Source organism: Danio aesculapii, chromosome 5 (assembly GCF_903798145.1).
Source record: "Danio aesculapii chromosome 5, fDanAes4.1, whole genome shotgun sequence".
NCBI lineage: Eukaryota > Metazoa > Chordata > Actinopteri > Cypriniformes > Danionidae > Danio > Danio aesculapii.
Genome location: NC_079439.1, coordinates 40407943 through 40434109, shown reverse-complemented (window position 1 = coordinate 40434109; position 26167 = coordinate 40407943). Strand labels below are relative to the sequence as shown.

General features: G+C 35.3%; 1 protein-coding gene and 1 long non-coding RNA gene across 2 annotated transcripts in view; one reads left to right on the top strand and one right to left on the bottom strand.

Moving 5' to 3' along the window:
* tmem8b (transmembrane protein 8B) overlaps window positions 1-26167 on the top strand; it is a 291527-nt gene that overhangs the window by 200071 nt on the left and 65289 nt on the right. Inside the window, 1 exon segment of the mRNA XM_056458175.1 lies at window positions 17207-17586. Coding sequence (XP_056314150.1) covers window positions 17207-17586 — 380 coding nt within the window.
* LOC130229397 (uncharacterized) lies at window positions 2576-3720 on the bottom strand. Its single transcript, XR_008837837.1, has 3 exons — window positions 3456-3720; window positions 3241-3314; window positions 2576-3100 (listed from the first exon to the last, which is right to left on the bottom strand). It is a non-coding gene; the product is annotated as an uncharacterized LOC130229397 (long non-coding RNA).

Below are 26167 nucleotides of genomic sequence, written 5' to 3'. Positions count from 1 at the left end.
AAGGATGAGTTAAATGGTTGCTCCACTACCACACACTTGTCAACTCCAGAAGGCACTTCAACGGAACCTTCCACAACTACAGTCTGTCCTGCAGACATGACCTCAGGTACATTGCCTTTTAATCGTACACAACCAAGGATACCACTTGTGTTTTGTTTCCGCCTTGCCTCCAGTGTGCGCAAAACCACTCTGTAACCAAATGCAGATGGTTGGTAAGTTGGAGGATTTATCTTCAAATTCTGCTCATAAAGAACATCCAATGTGTTCGTGCCAATTAGGACCATAGACTGATCATGGGATTTCACATCAGGCACTACTAATGCGATGGTAGGTACTTCAACACTCACCCCCAGGAACTCCTCTGGAAAAGCGATAATAACTTCAATATAGCCTTCATATGGGACAGAAATGCCATTGGCTCCTTCTACTTCCAAGATGTCATTTATGGGGTTAATGGGATACACAGAAAGATGTTGCTCATAAAAGGATTTGGGGACTGTTGTAACTTGTGACCCCGTATCCAATAAACACTGACACATTTCACCAGCTATGCTGATTTCTGCAATGCATCTAGCACCAACTAACCCTTTTGGAAGTGTAGCATTTGACATTCTGGAAGATTGACATTTGTTTGAGACACGTTTAGAAGTGGGACAATCTGATTTGAATTCAGCCCCCGTCTGTCCCTCAACACGGGCTGGCTTTAGTTTAAATCAGGGCTAAGGGTGGAGTTCTGAGAGTCCCACTGCAGCTGCTTCTCTCTCAGCAGCTTACGCTTTGTAGCGACAAGAACAGGGTTGGGTTCGGAAGTGCATGAAGCAGCTACATGGCCATCTTCCCCGCATACAAAACAGTATCCTGGTCTTGGCCTGTCTGTTGACTTCTTACTGACTGAATTTGCTCTAACGGTAGCAGCAGTTTGATTCTTGTCTTTGCCCTGGCTGCCTACTGCTTCCCGTACTGGGAATTTCTTTTGAGGTTTAGGCTTGGCCATAAGACTGGATAACTGACTTTGGAGCTTGACTATTTGTTTCTTGAGCTCTTGTGTTTCAGTTGCACTTGAAACCGCACCTGAAGCCTCTTTCTGCTCCAACTCAGCAGAAACCCATGTTCTTTGAGAGTGCATCAGTGCTTTTTGTTTAGCAGACCCAAGATGTTTTTTCATACGATCAACCTTAGCTGTGTGTTTATCCTCTTCTGTGCGTAACATCAGCAGAAGTTTTGCAAAGGAAGGAGGATGGTCACGTTTTTGCTCAAGCTGCAGATCAGTAATTAAGTCATTGTCCCAACAGCCTCTACAAAATTGTCTGAGAAGATATCGGTCTGATTCGTCAGGCATAATACCACCTCTTTTGATAGTTACACTCAAGGCTGTTTGTAATCTATACAGATAAGTTGAGGGTTTCTCACCAGCATCCTGCAGCGTATTCATAAATCTTGTAAGGAGCTCATCTCCATCCTCAACAATACCAAAAGCTGAATCTAGTAATTGAAGATAAACAGAAGATGGAGCATCAGGGCGTAGATGTTTAATAACATCAGCTGCAGGTGGCAAGAGACTGTCCACCATCTTCCTAGACACATGCAAGTCAGACATGCTAGGATCTTTTAGAAGAAACTCAACACTGGAGCGCCATGTGTCATAGTCAGCCTCACTATTGGGCCTGGGACTCCTACCAGAGAAGGCTCGAAGCCTAGTTTGCATAGGCCCTTGGCCAGCCACATCACCACTTCTTACTACATGTTCAACTATAAGCTTCTGGACTTCTGGTGGATTAAGCATCTGTTGATGTGTAAGTGGGGACGGTGGGTTAGATTTTATGGGCGTATCCTGTGACTGTGGTCCTTCTACCTGACTTGTCTTCACAGAGGCTGTCTCAACACTCTGATCAGGAAGTGCTTGAGATGGTTCATTCTGGTTTGCATCTCCATCTGCAAAATCAGTGGACACTGAGGTAAGCTCTGAACTCATTTGAGTTAGCACCTGATTTAAGACTGCCTCAAAATTAGTTCCACTCAGCTTTGCTATTTCTTTTAATTCCTGAATATAGGATTTAGTAACATTACTTCCCATTTCCTGGGTGAAGATGCTAGACAGTGCCTTCACATGGTAAGTGATTTCTGGATCACTTGATGACTGGTGAGTATAAGGCAGCTGGGATTCAAGAGACTGCAAGGCTTGACCACTGTTATACTCAATTATTGTGTTCTGATAGAATGCTGATTCTCTGTCACTGATGACAAAAGTTCTTGAAAAAGAACCATATCTTTTCAGTATGTCCATTAATTCTTCATCATGCTCTGTGTTAGTCAAGCCACTGATAATCAGGGAGTTTGGAATTTTAATGTTCTCTGCCTCAACTATATCCATATTTAGTTAGATATTTATTATATATATTTTTTCCTAAGTTGAATGTCAAAAGATTATATTTTAGTTGCTTATATAAAAATTATTACTCAGCTACAGCGCCACCTCCTGGCTGGCTCGCCACATTTGTAACGGGTGTACTGAATTTATGTAATATTGGACCAGACAATATAATCAGAAGACTTCAAGGTAAGTAAACGGAGGTGGGGGTGTAACTGAGCAATAACCAGACACAAAAGGTATGTTTTAAATATAAAAATACTTTTACTTTGGATTGTATGTTTTTTCTCTTTCCTTATATTTTTCTCAGAAAACAATAATTACCTTAGAAATACAAAACTATTTACACATGGTCCCCAGGGTGCACCCACTTTACAATTGTCATAAATCAAAAAACAAAATCACAATAAATAAGTTCAAGTAAAACCAAAAGAAACCATAAAAATAACACAAATAAATCAGTATGGTTGTTCACACTGAAATCAGTGAACTCAGTTCAATTAAGTTCAAGTTCTGTTTTTTTCTGTCAAGAAAATCAGTCCTTACAGCTGTGTTCGGAATCCCAGTCCATTAAAGGAAATAACTTTTTGGTATATTCTTACTTTATCCGGTGAAAGGAGGATAAACTGAAAATTTGGGTACTTCACGACTTTCCAGGTCGACGTGGGAGGCTCGCCCTCAATACAAAGAATCCAGGGAAACCGGGAAAATCTCCTCAGAAAAAAACCTGGCCTGATCACAGACCAGAATATATAAATAAGTTTAATGTGTTCAAAATAAGTTAAAAAACATACAAAATATACAACACATGGAACAAATAAAACACATACATGCACATGAATACTATAAAATGAGATATTATAATAAAATACCTGTCAAATTCACAATGCCTTTATCTCTCTATGGCCTTTTCACACACACGCGATTTCAAAATGGCGTCAGTGCACTGTAAACGCAATGCAACATGCGGTCTGACTTCAACACACTCTTAAACTCACTATCATGCTAAATAACAACTATTTTGCAGGTACAACTTGATTTAGTACAGCTACCAACACTTTTAAACAGTTTAGGAATCGTAACATACCGTATTCTATCCTTTTTGTTCAAGTTTACTCCTCTCTATTGCTCAGATAACCGGTCTCGTCTCTGCTCCGTGTCTCTCTCTGCCGGCAAGCTGGAAGGGGCGGAGCTAACAACCCGCTCCTACAATTGGCTGTTACTTTACCTTAAACTACATTTGTATACATGAATTTTATTTTGCTTATTATATTAATAAAGACTTGTAGATATAATAATAATATGATTATACTGCTCTGAATAATATTATAAATAATTATTCAACTATTTCACCAGGGTTACATTTACAGTTAACCGGTTAATAACGTTGTTTTATCGTTCTCTTTATTATATGAATTTGGGAGACAAAAAGCATTAATTTCAATTGTGTACAAATGCAACGGTGACGCATACAAAGTGAAATGCCCGCGAAGCAGACGTCATTAGCGAGAGTCATTTCTGATGCGACGAGCTTGTCTTAAAAGTTACCAAGAACCCGCTCTTTCATGTACAAAGGTATGTTTCGGTTTAAGTTATTGCTATTAAAACTTGTATTTATACTAAATTTATTATTAATTGTCGATTGTTTTTAGATGGGACTCCATAAAGAAAACCCTTTGGTTAATATTTCTCTTATGACAAATCATCTGATAAATCGATCTGTAATATTGAAGGATGAGGGGCAGATCATAAACATGATAGACAAAGTTTTGAATGATATGATAATCAAACCACTCAAGCATTTTCCATGCGGAGAATTACAGTATTTAATAGCTTAGTCCTTATAAACAATCCATTAATAATATACATTATTTACAAGGCTACTGAAGAAATAACCGAATATGCAATATGACCCGCAAAATGATCACAGTGAAATAAGGTAAGTGCTTGTTTTTATATTAACTATAAATGTCTGGCCGTGATACGTAGCCTATTTATGCCAGTCTATAAAAAGATAATATAGCTTGAAACAGTTTAATATTTTAGAGGAAGTATGTAAAGTTTGCACAACCAATGTTTGGTCTTATTGACCTGCTACCCATAATTAAACGTCACGTAGCCTACTTTTTGATTACTTGACCCACGGGTTAACGGCAGCACCAGCGGACATAAACGAGATCTGTGCATAACAGGGTTTTATGTGTCCCCAATATGCAAAGTCAAGAGTGCACGACTCCATAAGGTAACGTAAACTGCACACACTTGATTATGTAATGTGTGAAATCAGGGACGCGTCTCACAGCGCAAAGCATAACTTATTAAATCCATGCTTAATCGGTCATCGATAGGGTCTATCAGTTTTAAAGGGTTACCGACAATAAATCGATCATTGAGTAATCTTTAGCATCCCTAGTTTAATCAATTGTAAAAGTAATGGCAATGTTATTAATAGGCCCACACAATCTATCAGTTAATCTATCCAATACAGGGCTCTAGACTAACTTTTTGCCTTGGTGCGCCTTTTTTCTTAGGTGCACCATGCATTTCATTGTATACAATTTTATATTTACACTAAAGATAAATAAGGCAAGAATATGAGAGTGATACTTTTTATATTTTTACAACAACAAAAATATATTGTGGTAGTGCACTTGCTTAATAAAAATCTTTGTAATTGTAACATTCAACATGCAATAAAGTGTCATCAAAAAAAAAAAAAAAACTAAACCGCATAATCTTTTGTATTTAAAAGTAAAACTAAGTTTATATTCGGCCTATGTCTAAATCCAAAAAGCACTAAATAATTTATATATTTACAAAATAAACTAATTAAACTAAATAACTCTGTATTACGCTAAATAATTAAAATAGGCTATAAAATCTTATTCTCTGATTAAAACAAAAGTGATTTAGCAATGCCGCGCCACTGACATCGGAAACCGCAGTGAGCGGAAGTTATGCCTTTTTTTTTTTTACACATAATTACTGTGCATTTAATGTTAAATAAATCAATATTGAATAGGCCCATAAGTGTATCCTGTGGGTGTGTGTGTGTGTGTGTGCAGGGGTGCCTACAGGATTTTATTCCAAGGTACGCACAAATCAAGCACAGCCCCACCCCCTTCCCCCAATCATGTCAAGAAACACTGATGCTTACTGTCAAAGGCTACATTATTTAGGGCATTCGTTACAACACAATTAGTTTCATTTTTAATTTTAATATTTCTTTAAAATCTTAATGTAATAAAAGCACATCAGCATCAAGGAAAAAATCACACGCAAGATGTAATCTTACGACATATGAAAAAAAAATTGAGTAAAAACAATATCGACATTTAAGAATCCATTTTTTTTAATTCATTCATTCATTCCTTTGACTTGTTTATTTTTTGTATATAGGCTATAATTTAATCCATACAACAGTACCTCTGACAGCTACAGTGCCAATAAAGCTTTCAAACAAAAGTGCAACAAATGAAAGAAAGATTGGACTTTCTACGGTGACTGCCGACATCGCAACACGCCGTAACCGTCCTTCAGGTAGTATAGCTGGCGTTAAATTACAAAACAAGTTGTCTGGGCTTTGAATTAAAAAGTGCAGTTATTTCCTCGTTGTTCAAAGAGTCTGCAAGTTCGTGTTTAATGGATATAAGAGGGATATATTGTGGAAGAAAATTGTGGATGGTGGACATCGATGATGTTAAGCATGTCTTTATTCGATGCGCAGCAGAAAAAAGTTTTTCAGCAGTGCATGAAGCTGTTGGTAAAGTTGTCTTCCGGATCAGAGCGAGTTTTTGTGCTACCAAAATACAGCGTTGCATGCAATAAACACATGCTCAGTCAGACGAAGTAAAGGTCTCATTGCCTAGGATATCAATCATATTAATCAAAGTCTAGCCACAAATAAAATAATAGGCTATTTTATTATTTTAAATTTTAGACGACAGGTTAGTAATTATATTTTACATGGTTATCATATTCAAGTCAATGAAATAATAACTTTAATAAATAAAATATGTTCGTAAGAATGTGGTGGGCCAGTAAAAAGCAGCTGAAGTGTATACTGTTTAATAATCAATTTTAATTATGTCTTTAATAATTAAAAAAGCGGCATTAATTACCGCCGTCTCATAGGTACGCACAGCCGAATACCTGCAGGTGCCACTGTGTGTGCGTGTGCGTGTGCTCGTGCGTGTGCTTTTCCATCAACTGTGTCTTTCATTACTGAAGCAGCTCTCTTCCAAAACCGAAAGTTACTTCATCTGTCTGGCAATATTTCGGCTTTCAATCAAATGAAAAACCAATTTAGAAATAGTCAAAATTTGCAGAAACTGTGTAAAGAAACGGTGAAGTGCAGCCACACATTGAATCTGAGGTCTCATCTCATCTCGCTCTCGCTGTCTTCCAGACATCGATACGTAGATGCCACATAAACGTCAAGTCGCAAACCTGAGGCCGGTACCAGCTGAAACCCTGGCGAAATGTCAAAAATACAGCACTGAAGTTAACAGGGAATGTCTTTCAGCCAAAAAGTCTTGCAGTAGGATTTCTGTAAAAACGCAATCAGAGCCAATGTTATGTAAAGGTAGGTGTTGCCTAAACGGCTATTACATTTCTAATAAAATTAAAACCAGAATACAATTAATTGCATTTTTCGTTTGATAAAAATATACAAAAACGAAATAAAATCAAACGGTGGCTACTTTGTAATTTGTTTTAAAATGAGCTAATAAAAAAACATGCTTAGACAATTTAAGCTTAACGGCTATACGCTGCCAATAGGCCATTAATAAATATTATTTTACTGTGTACTGGGTTATAATGTATATTTTAAACTAAAAAACTAAATATAGCATGTCTCACTGTCATTTAAAACAACATGTAATTCATAACACATCAGAACTGGAGACCTGCAGTGCGTAAACTGTATACAGGGGGTGTTAATCATTAGCCTACAGCACATAATTAAACTAATATCTCAGAGGCAGATTATGTTAACCTAATATACAGTATACATAATATACACCCCTGGCCTATATATTGTAGATTTATTTGTTTAGATGATATTTAAATAGTTTATAAATTCTTTGCATTAAATATCCTGTGAAATTAAAATAAACTATTTAGATGTTAGTTTCAGTCTGTTAGTTTTAATGTTATCAATTAGCTAGTGTGCTCAAGTGTGTCTCCTGTAAATCTGGTGAGCCTAAAAATAATTCATTTGGCAACTCACGAAATGATGACTTGTTTGACAAAACAAAAGAAGGACACAGGAGTTACAGCTTCCACAGCAACACCATGGATTCCTAGTATGGATTCGGGTAGATGCATAATGTAGTAAGTGCATAAATCCATCCCATTTGTTGTTTTACATTCTTATGTACACATGTATGTGCTGCTTGTCAATCAGACAACGCTTCTATGTTCGTTCTTGCTGTCAATTTTATGATAAACCACTATGAGTTTAACTGCAGGAGCTGCGTGAAGGACGTGCACGCTGATGGGAGTCAGATTTGTCCGGGGAGTTAGATTTTGATACAACTTTCCTTCACCTGCTTGTGGGTGGGCTAACGCAGATTGAATATAAAATTTATGTTTCAAAGCCACTCAAATTTGTCAACTTGCCTAAGGGATTTTTTACCTGCACAATTAAATTCAAAACCGCCCAATCTGGCAACACTTTCTTCTAACTGCATGGCTTACATACAAAGGTAAAGGTAAAATAAATTACAGACACAAAACATTTATTTGAGCTGTAATAATTGAATGACTTTTTAATTATTTGTAAAGCTTCCAGAAAGAAAAAAAAGGCTGAATGCAGCCTACACTAACTTACATATTATTCCATCAAAAGATCGCACTAAACCGTCAAGAACAGGGGCATGACAGATAAGCATATAAATAAATATATATTAATATACTCACTAATGGTCATGATGATTCGCAGTACCCAGATGAACCTGTGTTTTATTTTAAAAATTTGTCTGGGACCAACAAACTGTACATTGGAATGTTGACCAATCAGGATCGAGTATTCCAGTTGTTTAATAAAACTCTTTAACACAGTCAGGCCTTTGATTATCCCTCTTATTCTGAGGTCATTTGTCAAGTTATGGACAAGTTAGACAAGGGCATAATAGCTCATAGTAACATGTTAGCTTCCTTCTTGCAAATATTTTGAGTATTTGCTCTCTGGTGAAGCACATGTGAGTGTCCTCAAGACTTCTCAGAGGAATTATGGCTCCAGCATCTGGCACTGGGTTACTATGGTTACAGCTAAAGTTTAAGGGTTATTTTGAAATGTGATCAAAACTAACTGGAACTACCTGTGCATTTTCTCTTTTAAATAAATAAATGTTTAAAATATAAAAAAATATCAGGGGTTTGGACAAAAGTTGAATATTCAGTCATTATTATTTATTTGAATAACAGTATTTATTTTTACTAAATGCCACACATATAATAGTGAGAATGTAAACTAAAACTTGCAGTTATACTTATGCTTTGTGTTGCTCTTTTGCATTTCAACATTATTTCCGTTTTTACATTAATCAAAAAGATGTTGTGTACAAATGTTTTCAGGTTGACCACTGCAATGAGGAATCATAAGAATCCCAAACATCGAAAGGTCATTGTTGACCAGTTGAATAAACAATAAATACAGCTGCCCGTCAGTGCATCATGACTGCAGGTAGGCGCAGATGTGTCTTTACACCTGAGTGGGCCAACAAGACACTGATCTCATAGCAAAAGTGATTTCAAAGAGACAGGCTTCAGGTTTTTTTTCAGGCAGATAGGTTTAGTAAAAGTCTCGAGTCAGGCATTTTCTTGCAGAAAAGCCAAAAACAGATTAGCAATTCAACATGATAACTTGATTTTAAACTAGGTTTGTCACTACTGTTTACATGGTGTGCTTCATAATCTGATTTTAATGGTATCTGGCAATTGGTTAAACCTTTACCATATGTAACACAAGCAGAGCCTATGCTGAAGCTTTTATCTGAAGCCAGCCTTTGTTAACAGAATGTGACAACTTTTACCCTGTTGCCATGGACATGTGCTTACTTTTCACAAAAAAAAAAAACAAAAAAAAAACTGTTAACCATTTGAAACAATAATGTGACAAGCAATTCATTATGTATGTATTCTATGTATGTGTATGTACACCATTTATTTATTCTATATATATATATATATATATATATATATATATATATATATAAGCATTATCAATGGTGGGAGCCGTGCTTTGGCTCAAGGCCACAGGCCGAGCACCTTAGTGTACCACCAGTGACGATATACAGTTAATTGCACTGCTACAAGTGTGATATTGCGTTTATACAACAGTTTGACTGCTAAATTGTGTATATAAAAAAGAAAACCAAACCAAACACGAAGAGTCTCAAAAATCCCTTTGTACAAGGAACTACTTTCTTCTGCCATTTCTTCACATCTGCAGCTGACGTCAGACCAACAGAAACCGTTGCTAATTCACAAATGACCCACTGAATCTCCAAAATTATGAATATTTTAGATATAGGTACTCTACTTTTAAATAAACTGCATAGTTGCAACCTAAACAACTATGTTCTTGCCTAAAAGTCGAACTGGATTTGTCAAACTGTAGTGAGTTTATTGATCTGTCACTCTATGTGGGCTGAGTAATGCAGAAGGAGGAGCGTAATCAGATTCAAGAACCAGACAGAACTGTTGTGTTTGTATATATATATATATATATATATATATATATATATATATATATATATATACTTTGATACTTTTACTATTTGTAAGCGTGTTTTAAGGATTTTAACAATAACTATGGTGACAACAACAGCAATATTGACATTATAAGCTTTAGAAATGTGTTTGGAAGAAAGTAAAGAATATTGTTTGATAACAAATAAACAAACTAACAAATAAAGTAAAACAAAAAACAAACAAAAAAGCCCATCTCATTGATTTTAAATAAGCAAATATCTAAAAAATAAATACACATTAAAAATATGTTATTATGAGCTTAAATGTTTGAATGTAATAATTAGAATGTATTTGAATGTAAAAGTTGCTTTAAGTAAGTGTTGGCTAAATTAAAGAATGCAAATATTTGTGCAAAATGCCAGTTCTTATGTATACAGCAACATACTGCAGGTTGTGCTTTTCCTGAGCAATATTTTCCCTCAGCTTGATGGCATCATGTCAGTCTTTCAGTATCAAAACACTTTTAACTATTGTGGGATGTTGTGAGACCCCCAAGAGGGAAACTGCCTATGAGTTGGGCTTAATCTCAAGCTGAATACCCAGAGGGAGGTGAGAACTTCTTTCCCATAGTGTTTAAAGGTACCTGTGAAAAGCAGCACTGAATGTAGCGTCCTTGACAGACACATCAAACTGCTTTTGAATCTTTTAAGTGTTCACAGAGGTGTTGATAAAAGCAGTCTGTACATAACAGCTCATACAGTTTGTGTAGGCTACATGTGCTTTGGCTAGCAAAGCTGTGGCTAGCATGAGCTGTATTTAACCATACTAGATTGTTTACATTTATTCTGATTATATTGCATGAATAAGAGTGCTTTTGGTGTATGATTTCTGTTTTTGCTGCTTTTTAACTGGTGTGATATTATTAATGATATTACCTAGCCAATTATGACTTCTTTATGTGGTCATCATTATATTTGTCAGTATGCAGTATGAATAACCTTAATCATTATACGTGGTGAATGGAAGATATTTCAGTGATTTTGCTGTCCTTTTACAAATCTTTTTTTTTTCCTCGTTCCTTTGTGTCATTGCTTATTTACCATTCAGAGCTTCAAGGTCAGTCTGTAAATGCATTAATTAATAATATAAGGATGAATTACATTGATCAAAGGTGACAGTAAACTGTAGACATTTCTAATGTTTCAAAAGATTTCTGCCGCACGTCAGAATGATTTCTGAGGGATCATGTGAGACTGAAGACTGGAGTAATGATGTTATGAAACCATCTTTAACATCACAGGAACTAAATAGCATTTTAAAATATATTAAATTCCCCAGCAGGCACTAATTTGATCATTTAAATCTCATCTTTGATAACCAAACTGAGATGTTCTAAGCAGTGACTGAATTCTATCTTACATAAACATCTCCAATTGGCTGTTGCATTTAAGAAGTTGAAAGATATATCTGATTGGCTACATTGCTCAAAACCTAATGACCAATGAAGGTAATGATCTGTGATCCTCTATTACAAAACCAGTCATAAGTTTCATTTTTATTGAATGAATAGAGGAATGAATAATATTTCCATTGATGTAGTTGCTAAGATAGGAGATGGCAGAGATACAACTATTTGATAATCAGGATTCTGAGGATTCAAAAAATCAAATTCTTTATAAAATCTCCTTTAAAGTTGTCTAAATGACATGCTTAGAAATGCAAATTACTAGTCAAAAAATGACTTTTAATATTACAGTGGAATATTTACAAAATATCTTCATAGAACACGAATTTTATTCAATTTTGTAATCATTTTTTGGCATAAAAAAATCAATAATTTTGACCCAAAACATTTTTTTTGTGCTCCAACTAAAAACATACCAGCGGAAATAAGAACATGTTTTGGGATTGGTTAAAAAGGTTGGAATTTGTTGTCATAATAGAAATATGGAGAGAGATTAGACTCAGTAATAATTCACGCAAAAGACACGATGTACACATGCGTAGCCAAATTCACGTAAGTAAAATATTTATTTATACTTACAAAAACAATTCACATGCACAAAATAAAAATACATTTTCATAAAATACGTTTCACAAATGCAAAACACCATTTGCAAATATATAAGAGTGTACAAAAAGTTTTGAATGTTTAAAATTCACGAGTTCATCCTGAATGAGAATGTGCAAATCCTCTCTCACGTACGACTCACCCTGAATACGAGTGTGTGCATTTTTGAGACTTTCCTGTCAGCACACACCTCCCACGTGAGTCACTCGTGCCCTGTAGCCAATAAGATGCGAGCTTACTGTTCAACCAATCACAACTCCCTGAGAACGCGGGAATGACCGAATCGCTTCACTGTGCGCACCATTTGCGCAGTCTGACTTAATTAACGGAGATGATTTTAATTTACGTTATAAAGTTTACATTATAAACAACAGCAGCCATTGCTTTAACAAACGTTTGATACTTAATCTTTGCATACATAAACCACTATAGAAATCAAGTAACCACTTACCCGCGCATCCCGCTCCTCACCTGCCATGCTAAATAGAGGAGTATTCTTCTTCTTAGAGGATCATCTCCGGTAATTAAGTCAGACTGCGCAAATGGTGCGCACAGTGAAGCGATTCGGTCAGTTGTGTAGCAAGCAAAACTTGTCATAATGTGCAATATTTCATGCAAGGATCACTGTCTCACTCTCTCACATGCTTTTTCCTAAAGCAACTACTGTATGCTTAGTGGTTGGCAGGCGATGTGCAGGAATTACACTTATTACCAATTTATAGTTACATGCTATTTCATACCAAATATTCAGAGAAGCATGGTAAACAATATAGGGAGCACGTTACAGATTGTCATTGTTTAAAAATGAACCAATGTGAATATAAAACGGCTTCACCTCAGTAAAGCAGGCTAGGCGGAATAGCGCTATTTACCTATGTTTTGTTGTTAAACTAAATATAAATCTACATTATCGATGCTGTAAAAGGTCCCATATGAAACTCAGTCACATCGGCGGAAATTTCAGTCGCTGAACAACACTTCCGTGCATATAACCCATTCATAAAACAGCACAATCTACATAAGCTTTGCGTTTTAAAATATAACATTACCTGTCTAAAAGAAATACTTCAGTCATGGTGTCATCCTTCCTCCAGCGTGCAAAAGCAACTCCGATATTGATTCAGGATTTTAAAGTTTTGATTCAGCATTTGATTTTACCGATGTTACTCACGCTCTCGTGTACTCGTGAACGTGCAGCGTACGCAAACAGCGGATCTGCGTGAACAAATGTGCAGATGTACAAATTTGCATGTGTTGACAGACAGTTTGGGCTACTTATTAGAATTATTGGAATTATTAGCCCAACAAATTTTAATTGGATTAACTTTTTTTTAGTCTTATGCCTTACCCAGAATATAAAAATACATATAAATACATTTAGATCATTTACTTTAATCATTACTAATGGAATGTGAAGAGACTTTCAACCAGCATAACAAAAATGTTTCTGAAGACAATCACCTGCGGCACTTTTAAGGAGAAAATGCTCAGAATTAGAGTTAACTGATTAATTTGCATGCGGTTTGTCTAAAAAGCCACAAGCTAGACATGTAAACAATGTTAAAAGTTTATATTTTCACTACAAAAGTCTTTAAAAGGGCAATAGTTATTGTAATATGTGCTAATATAAAAAAAAATCTGTAATTTTGATCAAAAGAGCATAAGAAACTTTCTAAATGTAAAATTTATATAAAATGTTGTCATATTTTGCCCTTAAAGTGTTAAAAAAAATTGTTGACATTTTCATGCCATAAAGCATCCAGTTTGAATGGTATGAATACTGCAAATTCATCACAATACATATTTCATAAAAGTTTCATGAAATACTGAACAGTGTAGAGTTACATTCAGAAATATGCAAATATGTCTAAAGTTATATATTGCATGTAAAAGTCTTTGACAGGAAGTCGGATGTTTTGTTGCTAAGTAACCGTCTCTTGTCAAAAAATTCCCTGGCACTTTCCCTTTATGTAGTTCCACATCTATGTCTATATAGACAACAGCGAGTCGAGTCGGGGCTTCCAAATGCAGCTCTAACTTGTCATTTTGTCCGCCTGAGCTGTACGTATACAGCAAACTTTCAGCTGAAGGGCCAAACAGTTGCTCAATAGAGCACATGGTGACACATCCTCATTCTGAACCAGACAGCATGTTCAAGTGCGAGCCCTCAAAGATGTCCTCAGCTCGCTAATTGTGATCTTTTGTCCATCATTGCTTTTGTCAGCAAGAATTATAATGACATTTCATGGCAAAATAGATGTAATTACAGAGGAGCAAAAAGGGTTGATTTGATCAGGCGGTGAGGGCTTATAAACACTGCAGGATTTGCGTACTAATCAAGTCTCAGGCGTGCCAGGTTTTGTTGAGATGCTTTTCCTAATTTCACCCTCCATCCACATAAAAGGGTTTATTTTATAGTGTGTAAACAATGCTGTTTAAAGGTTTCATTTTTATTATTCTTATAATTATTTATGTATACCAACACTGTTATAGTAAAAAAACATATTTAAATTCAACATTAAGCAGTTTTCTATTTGAATATACACCATTTTAAATAGTAATTTATCCCTGAAATGCAGCGCTGAATTTTCAGCAGTCATCAATCAAATATTCAGTATCACAGATGTCATTAGAAGTCATTTTATTTCTTATTATTATCAAAAGTAAAAACGATTGTGCTGCTTAATGTTTTTGTAGAAGTCATGGGGTATTTCATGAGAACAAATGTGAAAAAAAAGGATTTATTTCAAATAGATAATAAGCAATATTCATAAATAATAAGGATGATAATAATAATAATAATAATAATAATAATTATTATTATTATTATAATAATAATAGTTTTAAACACACACATGTCATTCACCACTCTCAAATCAAAATCTTGTATCTGGATTCAGGTGGCTATTTTATAGCACATCAGAGAAGAACTGACTTATTATATTTTATATTTTAATTATATTTATATTTTAATTACTGATTTATTGTAATTTATTACATCTAACTAAGGATTTTTGAATTATTTTATTTTTCAGTTTTATGTATCAATTATATTCATCAGCTTGATTCACAGTCAAAGTAAATTCCATTACTGTTTATATATGCATGAATATATACAGTTGAAGTCAGAATTATTAGACCCCCCTTTTGAATTTTTTTTTCTTTTTTAAATATTTCCTAAATTATGTTTAACAGAGCAAGGAAATGTTCACAGTATGTCTGATAATATTGTTTCTTCTGGAGAAAGTCTTATTTGTTTTATTTTGGCTAGAATAAAAGCATTTTTATTAAAATATTAAAATATTAAAAATATATTATTTAAATATTTAAAAAGTTTAAAATTATTAGCCTCTTTAAGCTATATTTATATATATATTGATAGCCTACAGAACAAACCATTGTTATACAATAACTTGCCTAATTACCCTAACCTGCCTATTTAACCTAATTAACCTAGTTAAGCCTTTAAATGTTACTTTAAGCGGTATAGAAGTGTCTTGAAAAAATATCTAGTCAAATATTATGTACTGTCATCATGGCAAAGATAAAATAAAGGTTAGGGTAATTAGGCAAGTTATTTTTTACCGATGGTTTGTTCTGTAGACTATCAAAAATATAGCTTAAAGGGGCTAATAATTTTGACCTTATAATGGTTAATAAAAATGTAAAACTGCTACAATATTACAATATACGTTTTTCTGCGATGTGACAAAATAGTTGAGTCTCCTTCATCCAGATACAAGAGCTCTTCAATGACCGACATTTGCTTTTCCCTCCCACCAGCACTATTAATAATCTGCTTTTGAGAGATTTATTTGGACATTTTTTTGCTTTAACTGTTGAAAATATTCTCAGCATTTCTCACCTCATCAAGGTATAGACATATCAATGAGTCTGAAAAGAAGTAGGAGGGGAAATAAAGCTGTGGGGAGAAAGCGTGGTGGATTACTGAGCTGAAATCCTTTACACTTTCAGTTTAAACAAACATATTGTAATAAAACTTTCTCCGACTGCAAGACTGTGTAAATGCCTTGTGCTTATGCATTAATTATTGCTTCAAAAAGGGCATTAAACAATGCATATGTGAATGTGTAAATATGTTGTCTTCCACCTAGTTAATCTGCAAGCAGCACAATGAAAGACCGGGTGTGATATGTCCTAAATTTGACACGTCAGTGGCATTGTGGTGTTGGCAGCGGCACTGATCAGATTTGATTCTGTAGTGAAAACACACCGTAAGACTCCAGAGTCTTCAGTAGCATAACGGAACATTCACACCCTGAGGCAATCAGGAAACACAGAGATGTGTGGAGAATTTCCTTATTGTCCTCATCAGTGCCAATTAGTAATCTTAATTCCGCTGCATTGTTTTGCTAATTTACAGTTAATCAAAATGTGTTTCTTTATCCCACCTAATTTGCAAAGTACCGTTACAACAAAGCCCGCAATTAAAAGACGTTAAGAGCAACCATGACCTCGTTTTTCATGCATTTTGGGACACAGTTTTTTGTTATGCAAAAATATCTGTCACATTTTGAATGAAGACTTCAAACTCCGAAAACAAAGGTTTGAAGTGTTTTTGTCTGACTTTAAAGTTGCTTAGACGTGAGAGGCCTCCAAACGGGAATATGATGAAATGGACATTCCCTCGACTGCTCTGTGGTCCTACATAAAACACAACATACACCCCCCTCAGATCATTTAGATCAGACTGCATAGACACTTCCAGCAGTCATTTTGTCTATCATCCCACCACAGACATCTAAGCATATGCATGACAATGAAAAAAAGAAAAAGGAAAAAAGTGCGTCTCTGCTGAAATGCTAGTTAGATCTAGCACAAAGAGATGGGGATGACAGGAAGATGCTTTTAGCCTCGCAGTAACCTGAGTGGAGAGTTTGAGCTGTCAGCTTCATTCAAGAGATTCGTCAGAGTTCAAGAAATCTTTATTTCATTCTTATTTCACATCTCCTGTAACTAGCTTCACCTTCAAGTTTCTCAGTAGAAAAAAAAGAAAACATTAGCCGTCCCAATTTTAACCATCTCCTTTGATCTTTTCTCTGCAGACTGTTCCAAGCCCACTGTCTCCAAAGGCTCCTCAGCTATGAACATGCCCCAGTCATTTGGCACTGCGATGGGTTTCTCTCTGTCAGAGACCCTGCCTGCTGCCAGCCTGCCTAACGTGCCCCAGAACGCTTCGGATCAAGCATCTCTATTAGCTGCTGAAGACAGCATCACTTACTTAGCACCAACAGCCGACACAAATAAATGCTGGCCAATCCGGCCAACACTGCGCAATGAACTGGACACATTTTCAGTTCATTTCTATATCTTCTTTGGACCGAACATTTCAATTCCTCCGGACCGGGCAGCAATATTTGCCATCAACCTGATGCCGGTACTGGATAGCGGAGGTGTCCTCAACATGGAGCTCAAACTTAATGTGGTGAGTTGAAATTATTTAATTTTGTGACCCTGGTACACAAAAATTGTTTTTTGGAAATTGTGATGTTAACATTATATGGAAGTTGAATAAATAAGCTTTCCATTGATGCATACTTTGTTAGAATATAATCATTTTTGGCAGAGATACAACTGTTTGAATATGTTAAATCCGAGGGTCAAAAAACTAAATGAAGTGCTTAGCAATGTATACAGTGGGTCTTAAAAAGTATTAAAAGTTGATAAATCACTGTACAGAAATTTAAGGCCCTTAAAAAGTATTAAAAAGTCTTAAATGCTATTTGCAAGGTATTAAATTTTGTATGCTAAAGTGTGCCTGAATTAAATCTGTGAATATAAGGATGCTGTGTAGTTTATGAAATCCATAAAATCCTACCAGATTTGACATCATGCTGCTTTGTTTACTGCAGTAGCCAAGGAAACACCATTATTTCTGCAGTTCTATTGGCACCAACATGCTGAATTAGCTAGATTTAATATATTTGTATTCAGTATATGAATAATGTTACAGTTTTAGATTAGTTTCTTACATTAATATTTAGAAAATATATTATACTGTGTATGTATATATATGTATATATATATATATATATATATATATATATATATATATATATATATATATTGTAAGTTAAAATATCGCCAGTGTTTCTGGTTGAAACCTAAAGTGGTTATAAGGTCTTAAAATGTATTAAAAGAGTCTTAAAAAAGGTCTTAAAAGGTAATGAATTTTACCCTTTGATTCCTGTATATACTCTGGTATGTTACTAATTAAAGATTGATTTGATATATTTACTATAGAACATTTACACTATACATTCATGCAACTTGATCTTTACTTAATACTTAATACTTTATTTTTTGTCAGAAAATGAAAATTGATTATTTGACCCATATGATGTATTTTGGCTTTGAATAAAAATATACCTGTGCAAATTAAGATTGGTTTTGTGGCCCAGGGTCACATATTTTTCAAGAATTGGGTATAGCTTGTTACGAGGACAATAAGAAACATTTAGTACTTTTGGATATACCCATAAAGGTGGAATAAGTGATTGTCTTCAGAAATATTTGTTTTTTGATATGTTGGTTGAAAGTCTCTTTACATCCTGATAGCAATCATTAAATTAAGCAGTCTAAATGTATTTATATGATTTTTATTATTCTATGGAAGGTGTAGATGCAACAAAAGTTCATCCAATCAAGTTTCTGTGAAATGAAACAAGGCTATCCTGCTTGTTAAAGGGGTGGTCCACTGCGATATGATATTTTAAACTTTAGTTGATGTGTAATGTAGCTGTATGAACAGAAACAACATTTCTGAATGTAATACGTTCAAAGTTTAATGCAAAGGGAGACATTTGCTTATAAAGAGTTAGCTTAGCAAATCCTACAGCGAATGAAGTTTGAGGACTAGAAAAAAATACATCCGGGTTAGTGAGATCACAAACACTTCAGGTTACATGCATTCACCATGCGTATACAAAGCAGCTTCACATAAAAGGTCATAGTAAATGGGAACAGTCTAGTTCAGTTTTTAGTGTTTAAGTTCAGTTCAGTTTAGCTCAGTTCAGTGTGGTTTAATAATCACTACTGAGAGTTCAAACACTGAAGAGCAAGTCTAACGATGCGCAGCACTACAGATCCCGAACCATGCAAGCCAGTGGCGACAGCGGAGAGGGGAAAAAAAACTTCACTAATTGGCGAAAGTGAAGAAAAAAAACCTTGAGAGAAACCAGACTCAGTTGAGCACGACCATTTTAATTTCTCCGCTGACCAAACATCTTGTGCAGAGCTGCAGTCTCAGCGGTGGAGGCTGGAAGCTGGCCTCAGCGAAGACTCGTCTGTCCCTGGAGCATCACAGGAATCAGTCTTATGTTCTCCACTCCTCCATGACCACCACAGTAGCTGCTCAGGATACGGCCTGGTCCAGGATATGGAAACCTTGGGATCATCTCGTCGTTGGTCTTGGATTGAATCAGTGACTCTGCATAGTCTGAGGGCCTCGGGAAGAGTATCCCCAGGTGGAAATGGAGAATAAAGAGAACAATTAGCGTAGCTGCTGTTCATAGTGTGTTCATAGTGTGCATAAACAAGTGCCGAGACCTGTGTGGAAGCCCGCTAAGTGGTGCACTGAGTGTATGCTTTACTAAACAGATAAGTCTTTAATCGAGTTTTGAATTGGGAGAGTGTGTCTGAGCCTCGGACGTTATCAGTAAGGCTATTCCAGAGTTTAGGAGCCATAAATGAGAAGGCTCGACCTCCTTTACTCGACTGTGCTATTCTAGGTACTACCAGAAGCCCTAAGTTTTGAGATCTTAAAGAGCGAATTGAATTGTAGCGAGACAGAAGATTGGTTAGATAAACAGGAGCTAGATTATTTAAAGCTTTGTAGGTAAGAAGCAATATTTTAAATTCAATACGAAACTTAACAGGCAGCCATTGTAAGGAGGATAAAATTGGGGTGATGTGATCAAATTTTCTAGACCTGGTAAGAACTCTGGCAGCTGCATTTTGTACTAGCTGAAGTTTATTAATAGAGGATGCTGGGCAGCCTGCAAACAGTGCATTACAGTAGTCCAGCCTAGAAGTCATAAAAGCATGGACTAGCTTTTCTGCATCTGAGAAGGGCCTAAAACAGATCCTTGAGGCACCCTGTATTTTACTGGTCTGACATGTGAAGGCTGTCCATTAATATTCACAAAGTGGTAACGGTCAGCTAAGTATGACTTAAACCATTGTAGAGCCTGTCCCTGGACACCTGTAGACTTTAAGCGATTAATGAGGATACCGTGGTCAATGGTGTCAAATGCCGCACTAAGATCGAGTAGAACTAATAGCGAGATGCACCCTTGGTCAGCAGCTAAGTAAATCGTTGGTTATTTTCACTAATGCAGTTTCTGTACTGTGATGAGCTCTGAAACCTGACTGAAACACTTCAAAAACATTGTTCGTCTGCAGAAAGGAGCATAATTGAGCAGAAACAACTTTTTCTAGTATTTTAGATATAAATGGAAGATTTGAAATAGGCCTATAATTAGCTAAGTTGCTGGGGTCCAGTTGTGGTTTCTTAATAATAGGCTTAATAACAGCTAGCTTGTAAGGATTTGGAACATGGCCTAAAGATAAAGAGTTGATAACGTTAAGAAGAGGTTCTCCTATACCAGGTAGCAATTCTTTCAGTAGCTTTGTTAGAATTGGGTCCAACATACACGTAGCTGGTTTAGAACTATTTATAATTTTATCTAGCTCTTCCTGTTCTATGATTTTGAAGCACTGTAGGTTATTTTGATTTAGTAGAGTGTTTACTGGATCTGAAGTATACGGCGGTGCAGAAAGTTTAATGTCTCCTATTTTCTGTCTAAAGCCTTCTATTTTATCACTGAAAAAATACATGATTTTATATATACACCCCGCGCAGCAAAGAGGCATGGTCAGAGGTGCTGTAACGTTATAGCAGAGACAGCTAAAATGCCGTCCAAATTTCCACAGAGCTCATTCTGTTTCTGTACTTGGGCTTCTAAAGGACACAAAGAGAGAAGTGCTTACAATTTAATTTTAATTATGTTCCAGAGACTTATAAAAAAATATAGCTAGCATTTGACAAAGGACAGCTTCTAGAATCTCACCCAGTTCAGTGCTGGATTCAGCTAAAAACTCCTTAAAGAAGGAGCAGCTCCAACCATAGTAAAAGAAGCTGTGGATTGTGTGCCACAACCTGTAAGTGTTTTTATTTGTTAAAATTGATCTATTACATGCATAGTGTCTAGCATTAATGGCATGTTGTAGCAAGGATGTAAACAACAGGAAATGCTGTTTGACAACGCTACCAATTTAGCTACAAATTCATATTTATCTATCAAACTGCTGTAAACACCCACAATCTTTACCAGCGCTGCAGTGTCTCTCTATGTGGTAGCTTTCCCTGCATTCTACATCTCACATAACAAACTCATAAAATATATGTGAACGCTTCATATTACTTACACATGCTTATTCACAATATATGTGAAAGACACGTGTTAGATTTTATTTTAGAGTGCAGGCATGAGGTTCAGCTGTGTCCTCTGTGTCATTTTCTGTCTCATTCAGGCTCAAACTTACACGAATAACAGCGACTCTGACTGACAGTATTTACACAGCACAAAAGCACGTGCTTATAGGGGTGTGATGCTTTTCCTGATGACATAGAGCTAATCCTCGAATCACAGCATATTATGTTAGCTGACCAATCAGACCCTCTTTAGGGCTTTCGGAGGAACTAGGAAATATGTTGTTTTCATGTTAGCTGAGTAGCAGTATATAATCAAAGGGAGATATATGAAAATAATAACCAGATTTATTTATTTTTTTTTTACAAATGAAGCATGAGCACACATTGCTTTGCATCTTTTAAACACAACCAGGCCATAAAAAATACACTCTGGACCACCCCTTTAAAATACTGTATGTAATTGCGGACATGGGCGCACCCTGTTTGTGTAGAGAGGATTAAGTCATCAGAACATTTACGAATGTTGTTGAAAGGAAGGCAAATATCAACTACTTTCTTTTTAAAGTTAGGTATTGTAATTAATAACTGTACTATAAAGATTTCTCCCTGGTGACTTTTACTTTATTTTACTTCTGTGAATCAACTTCATTAATATGCATGATATAGCTTCAAAAAAATTCAAGGGCCTTAAACTTGTAATTTTGTTCGTTTCTTATGTCTTTTTGGTGAAGGTCTGAAATTAATTTGAAGGTGTTGATTCTGTTGTCATGACATCCAGTCAGCATATTATATTTGCTCTAATCTGGCAACACTCTTCACCACAGTGAGTGTCTCAATGGATGAGGATGTCAGTTTCCAGATGAGATGAGAAGTATGCATTTGTTTTTTTAATCCTAGCACAAAACTGTTCTGTTTGATTAACACTGAGATAGTTGTTGTGAAGAGTGGAAATGTCAAATGCCACTATGAAACAAAAGTTTATGCAGCTGATGAAATACAGACAGTGCCATTTCTCACATTAGACTGGTCTGTAATGTGGAGTGCAGACACTGAGATAATAGTTCCAAGCGCAGCTTAATAAAAGAATAGATGGACATACAGGTAATGCAGACATCAGGAGCAAAACAGCAGCAAAAAGGGGAAATCCATAAACATAATCCAAAGAACAGGCAAAGGTCAGGGCAATCAAAATATATATAAGATATATTTAAAATATATATAATATAAATAATAAAATATATAATATATAAAAAGTCATGGAATTTTTGTAGTAAAAACATGTATGAACGCTGCATTATTATTTCTGTTAGAACAGATTACCTTGTACCAGTCACCACGGTTCTTAAGTCAATGCCTTCTTAATCTGTAATACCCTTTACTCAGTAAGCATATTACATATACCCATGGAAATCCATCAAAAAGCATGCTAACTTCACTTGAAAGGGCAGAATAACAGAGCTTTTATTTTATTTATTATTTATTGTCCTAAATCTTTCTTTTTTAATAACAGAGATTTCCACAGTTACCATTAAGAGCATTCTATAACGCATTCCAATACGCTTCAGTTGAAGACAATTGTTGTACTATAATTTGAGCTTCAGCTATTTGAGTGCCATAAATAACACTTCAGTCATCCACGTTCTGTATATATATACTTTTTGATGTTGCTGTTGAATTGAATATCTTTAATGCAGTGTTCTTCCATCTGCTGGAAAGATCAGACGGTCTGCGAAATACCCATTGGGACTCTGGTACCCAGATACCTTTGATGGAGTCACCCTGGCTCTTCTGAGGTGTTTGGAGGATTATGAATAATTCAGATCTTTATATATATATTTTCTGAAACTGAAGAAGTTTTATATGGCATTTAACTGACTTGGGGTTGTGGCTCGGGAGCACTTCAGCTAAATTCTTGTGGGTGGAAGAGACTTATTCCAACCAGCCTGATTAATATCAAATGTTAGCAAGTGTCAGCCAGTTCTCGCAGCATGAGAGGTGTAAAACTAAAAGTGGGATGGTTGCAAATGTCACCATGCTTGTTCATCTCAGGTGCTAGGCAAAAAGTGCTGGCATCTACAGTAGTTATTGATAATGTACATTTGCAGTATAAAAATATATATAAAAGGTTTTTAACAGCTGTTATAATGATTCTTGTAATGAATAGCACCAATTTTAACAGCAAACGTAAGATTTGTAAAATCTGTTAGATATTATTTAAATCTGGAAATGTATAATCGTCTTAGACCAGGGGTGGGCAAACTCGGTCCTGGAGGGCCAGTGTCCTGCACAGTTTAGCTCCAACACTAATCAAAAACACCTGAACATGCTAATCAGTGTCTTCAAGATCACTAGAAATCTATAAGCAGGTGTGTTTGATTAGAGTTGGAGCTAAACTGTGCAGGACACCGGCCCTCCAGAACAGAGTTTGCCCACCCCTGTCTTAGACTCTTAGTAAATAGCTGCTGATCACCATTTTTATTCAAGCATTTAGCAAATTTAACCCTAATCCCTCCCTCGGGTTGTTTTGACACAAATAAAAAAATTGTGTTCATCTGAGTGGTAAAAGATTTTGTTTCATGCTTCACATAAACAAAGGTTAAGTCATTAAAAAGTAACAAAAGTGCCACTGGTAGGTCCATTTGTTCTGCATATTTTATCCTGAAAATTATGGAAAAAAAAAAAAAAGTGTTAACATTCAGTGTATTAACATTTCACCAATTTCAAGCTTAAATCGGGTTGAGTCCCATCAGTCCCAAGTTCTTTATAATACTTTGAATACTTTTCATTAACAACTTGTATTTGCCTTCATTTGCGTATCGCTAAAACTCCTCACAAGTGTCTATGCAAACTCCATACATCCAAACAAACAGAAGACGAGCATGAACCTATTCATTAGTTGATATCTCACGCCTCCACTGAAACGATAAGTGTTTTGAAGGCCACAGCTCTCTCAGCAGCCTCCATTTTTCTCTGATTTTATTGCTGCACATTTAATGGATGTTTCCTAGAATGGCAACGAACGGGAAAGGAGAGAAGAATGAGCTCTCAGTGGCAAAGGTTACTTTAAAAAGCCACATATGAGGCTTTCAGTAGCTGAAAGGTGGGATGTTTGGCAGTGAGAGTGAATGCTGTGAGATGGCTGAGCGGTTATGACTGTATTGCTGAGGAGGGAGGTGATGATAGCTGGTGATGAAGAAGGGAGACTGAGTGCTTGGTAACAGGTTTCTTGACAGCTTAAATGCCTGCGACCGCACTGGTGTGAAGAGTCATCATATAATGGCCCCATTTCCATTTCCCAGAGTGGGTGATTCTTATCAAAATTTCAGGCTCCAGGAGCATAATATGACTTTTATTGAGGAGCCCTTGACTTTTTTACAAATTTAAGCACAAACTACTAAACAAAGCATGAAATTGTGTATTGTTAATGTCTGAAAGTTATATTGTAGGTTCAGTGAAAGTGCAAGTCTGCAGCATTTGAGGCCACTTAAATATTTTGGCTGTAATTGTCGATTAAACCAAAGAAAAATAGAGATTATGAGAGGTGTTTATGAAAGAAGTAAATGCTGAAAATATTTAGAATAGAGGATATTAGATGCCTACCATTTTGTTAAAACATACATTAATCTTTTTACAATCATTTTTGTTATTATTATGGAATTAAATTGTTAGGATGTTTTGGTTTTGTTTCTCATTATGGTTCACTTATTGCTCAAAGAACTTTTCTTAGAATCAGTGTTCAAGTCCATTAAAAGTTTATATTTGATTAAATATTTAATGGTTAAGATTTTTTTGAGAAAACTATATATATTATATATTAAATAAATATTTACTGTTCCTTTAATCAAATAAATACATATAAAAGAATGCATTGCAAAATTGTAAATAATAAAACAATAATTTTATAAATAATTAAAAGTTTATTATTAAAGGTTATTTACATATATATATATATATATATATACATATACATATACATATATATATATATATATATATATATATATATATATATATATATATATATATATATATATATATGGGGGCAGCTTGGTGATTCAGTGGTTAGCACTGTTGCCTCACAGCAAGAAGGTCGCTGGTGTCGCCTGGGTCAGTTGGCATTTCTGTGTTGTAAGGGTCCTATGACGGAACTAACAGCATTGGTGAAGATTAAATGCGTGTAAGCCTTTTTAGCACATGTGGAAAGAAATATTTTTACTTGTTAATTAATTTTAATTTGTTTCCAACTCCGAATTTAATCTTTAATTTATCTTATATTCATCCAATTCAACCTGATCAGCTTATAGATTGTGATTTAGTCTAATTTAGATTAACCTATATATATATATATATATATATATATATATATATATATATATATATATAATAGTCCTTGTATTCATCAGGGGTCGCCACAGTGGAATGAACCGCCAACTTATCTAGCATATTTTTTATTTTTTACAATGTGCTTTACGATAGCCATGTGTTACCGTGCATGTATATTATTTTCATGGTTAACGATCAAATTTAATATTAAAATATTAAAATCAGGTTAACGTTATGTTTGACTACT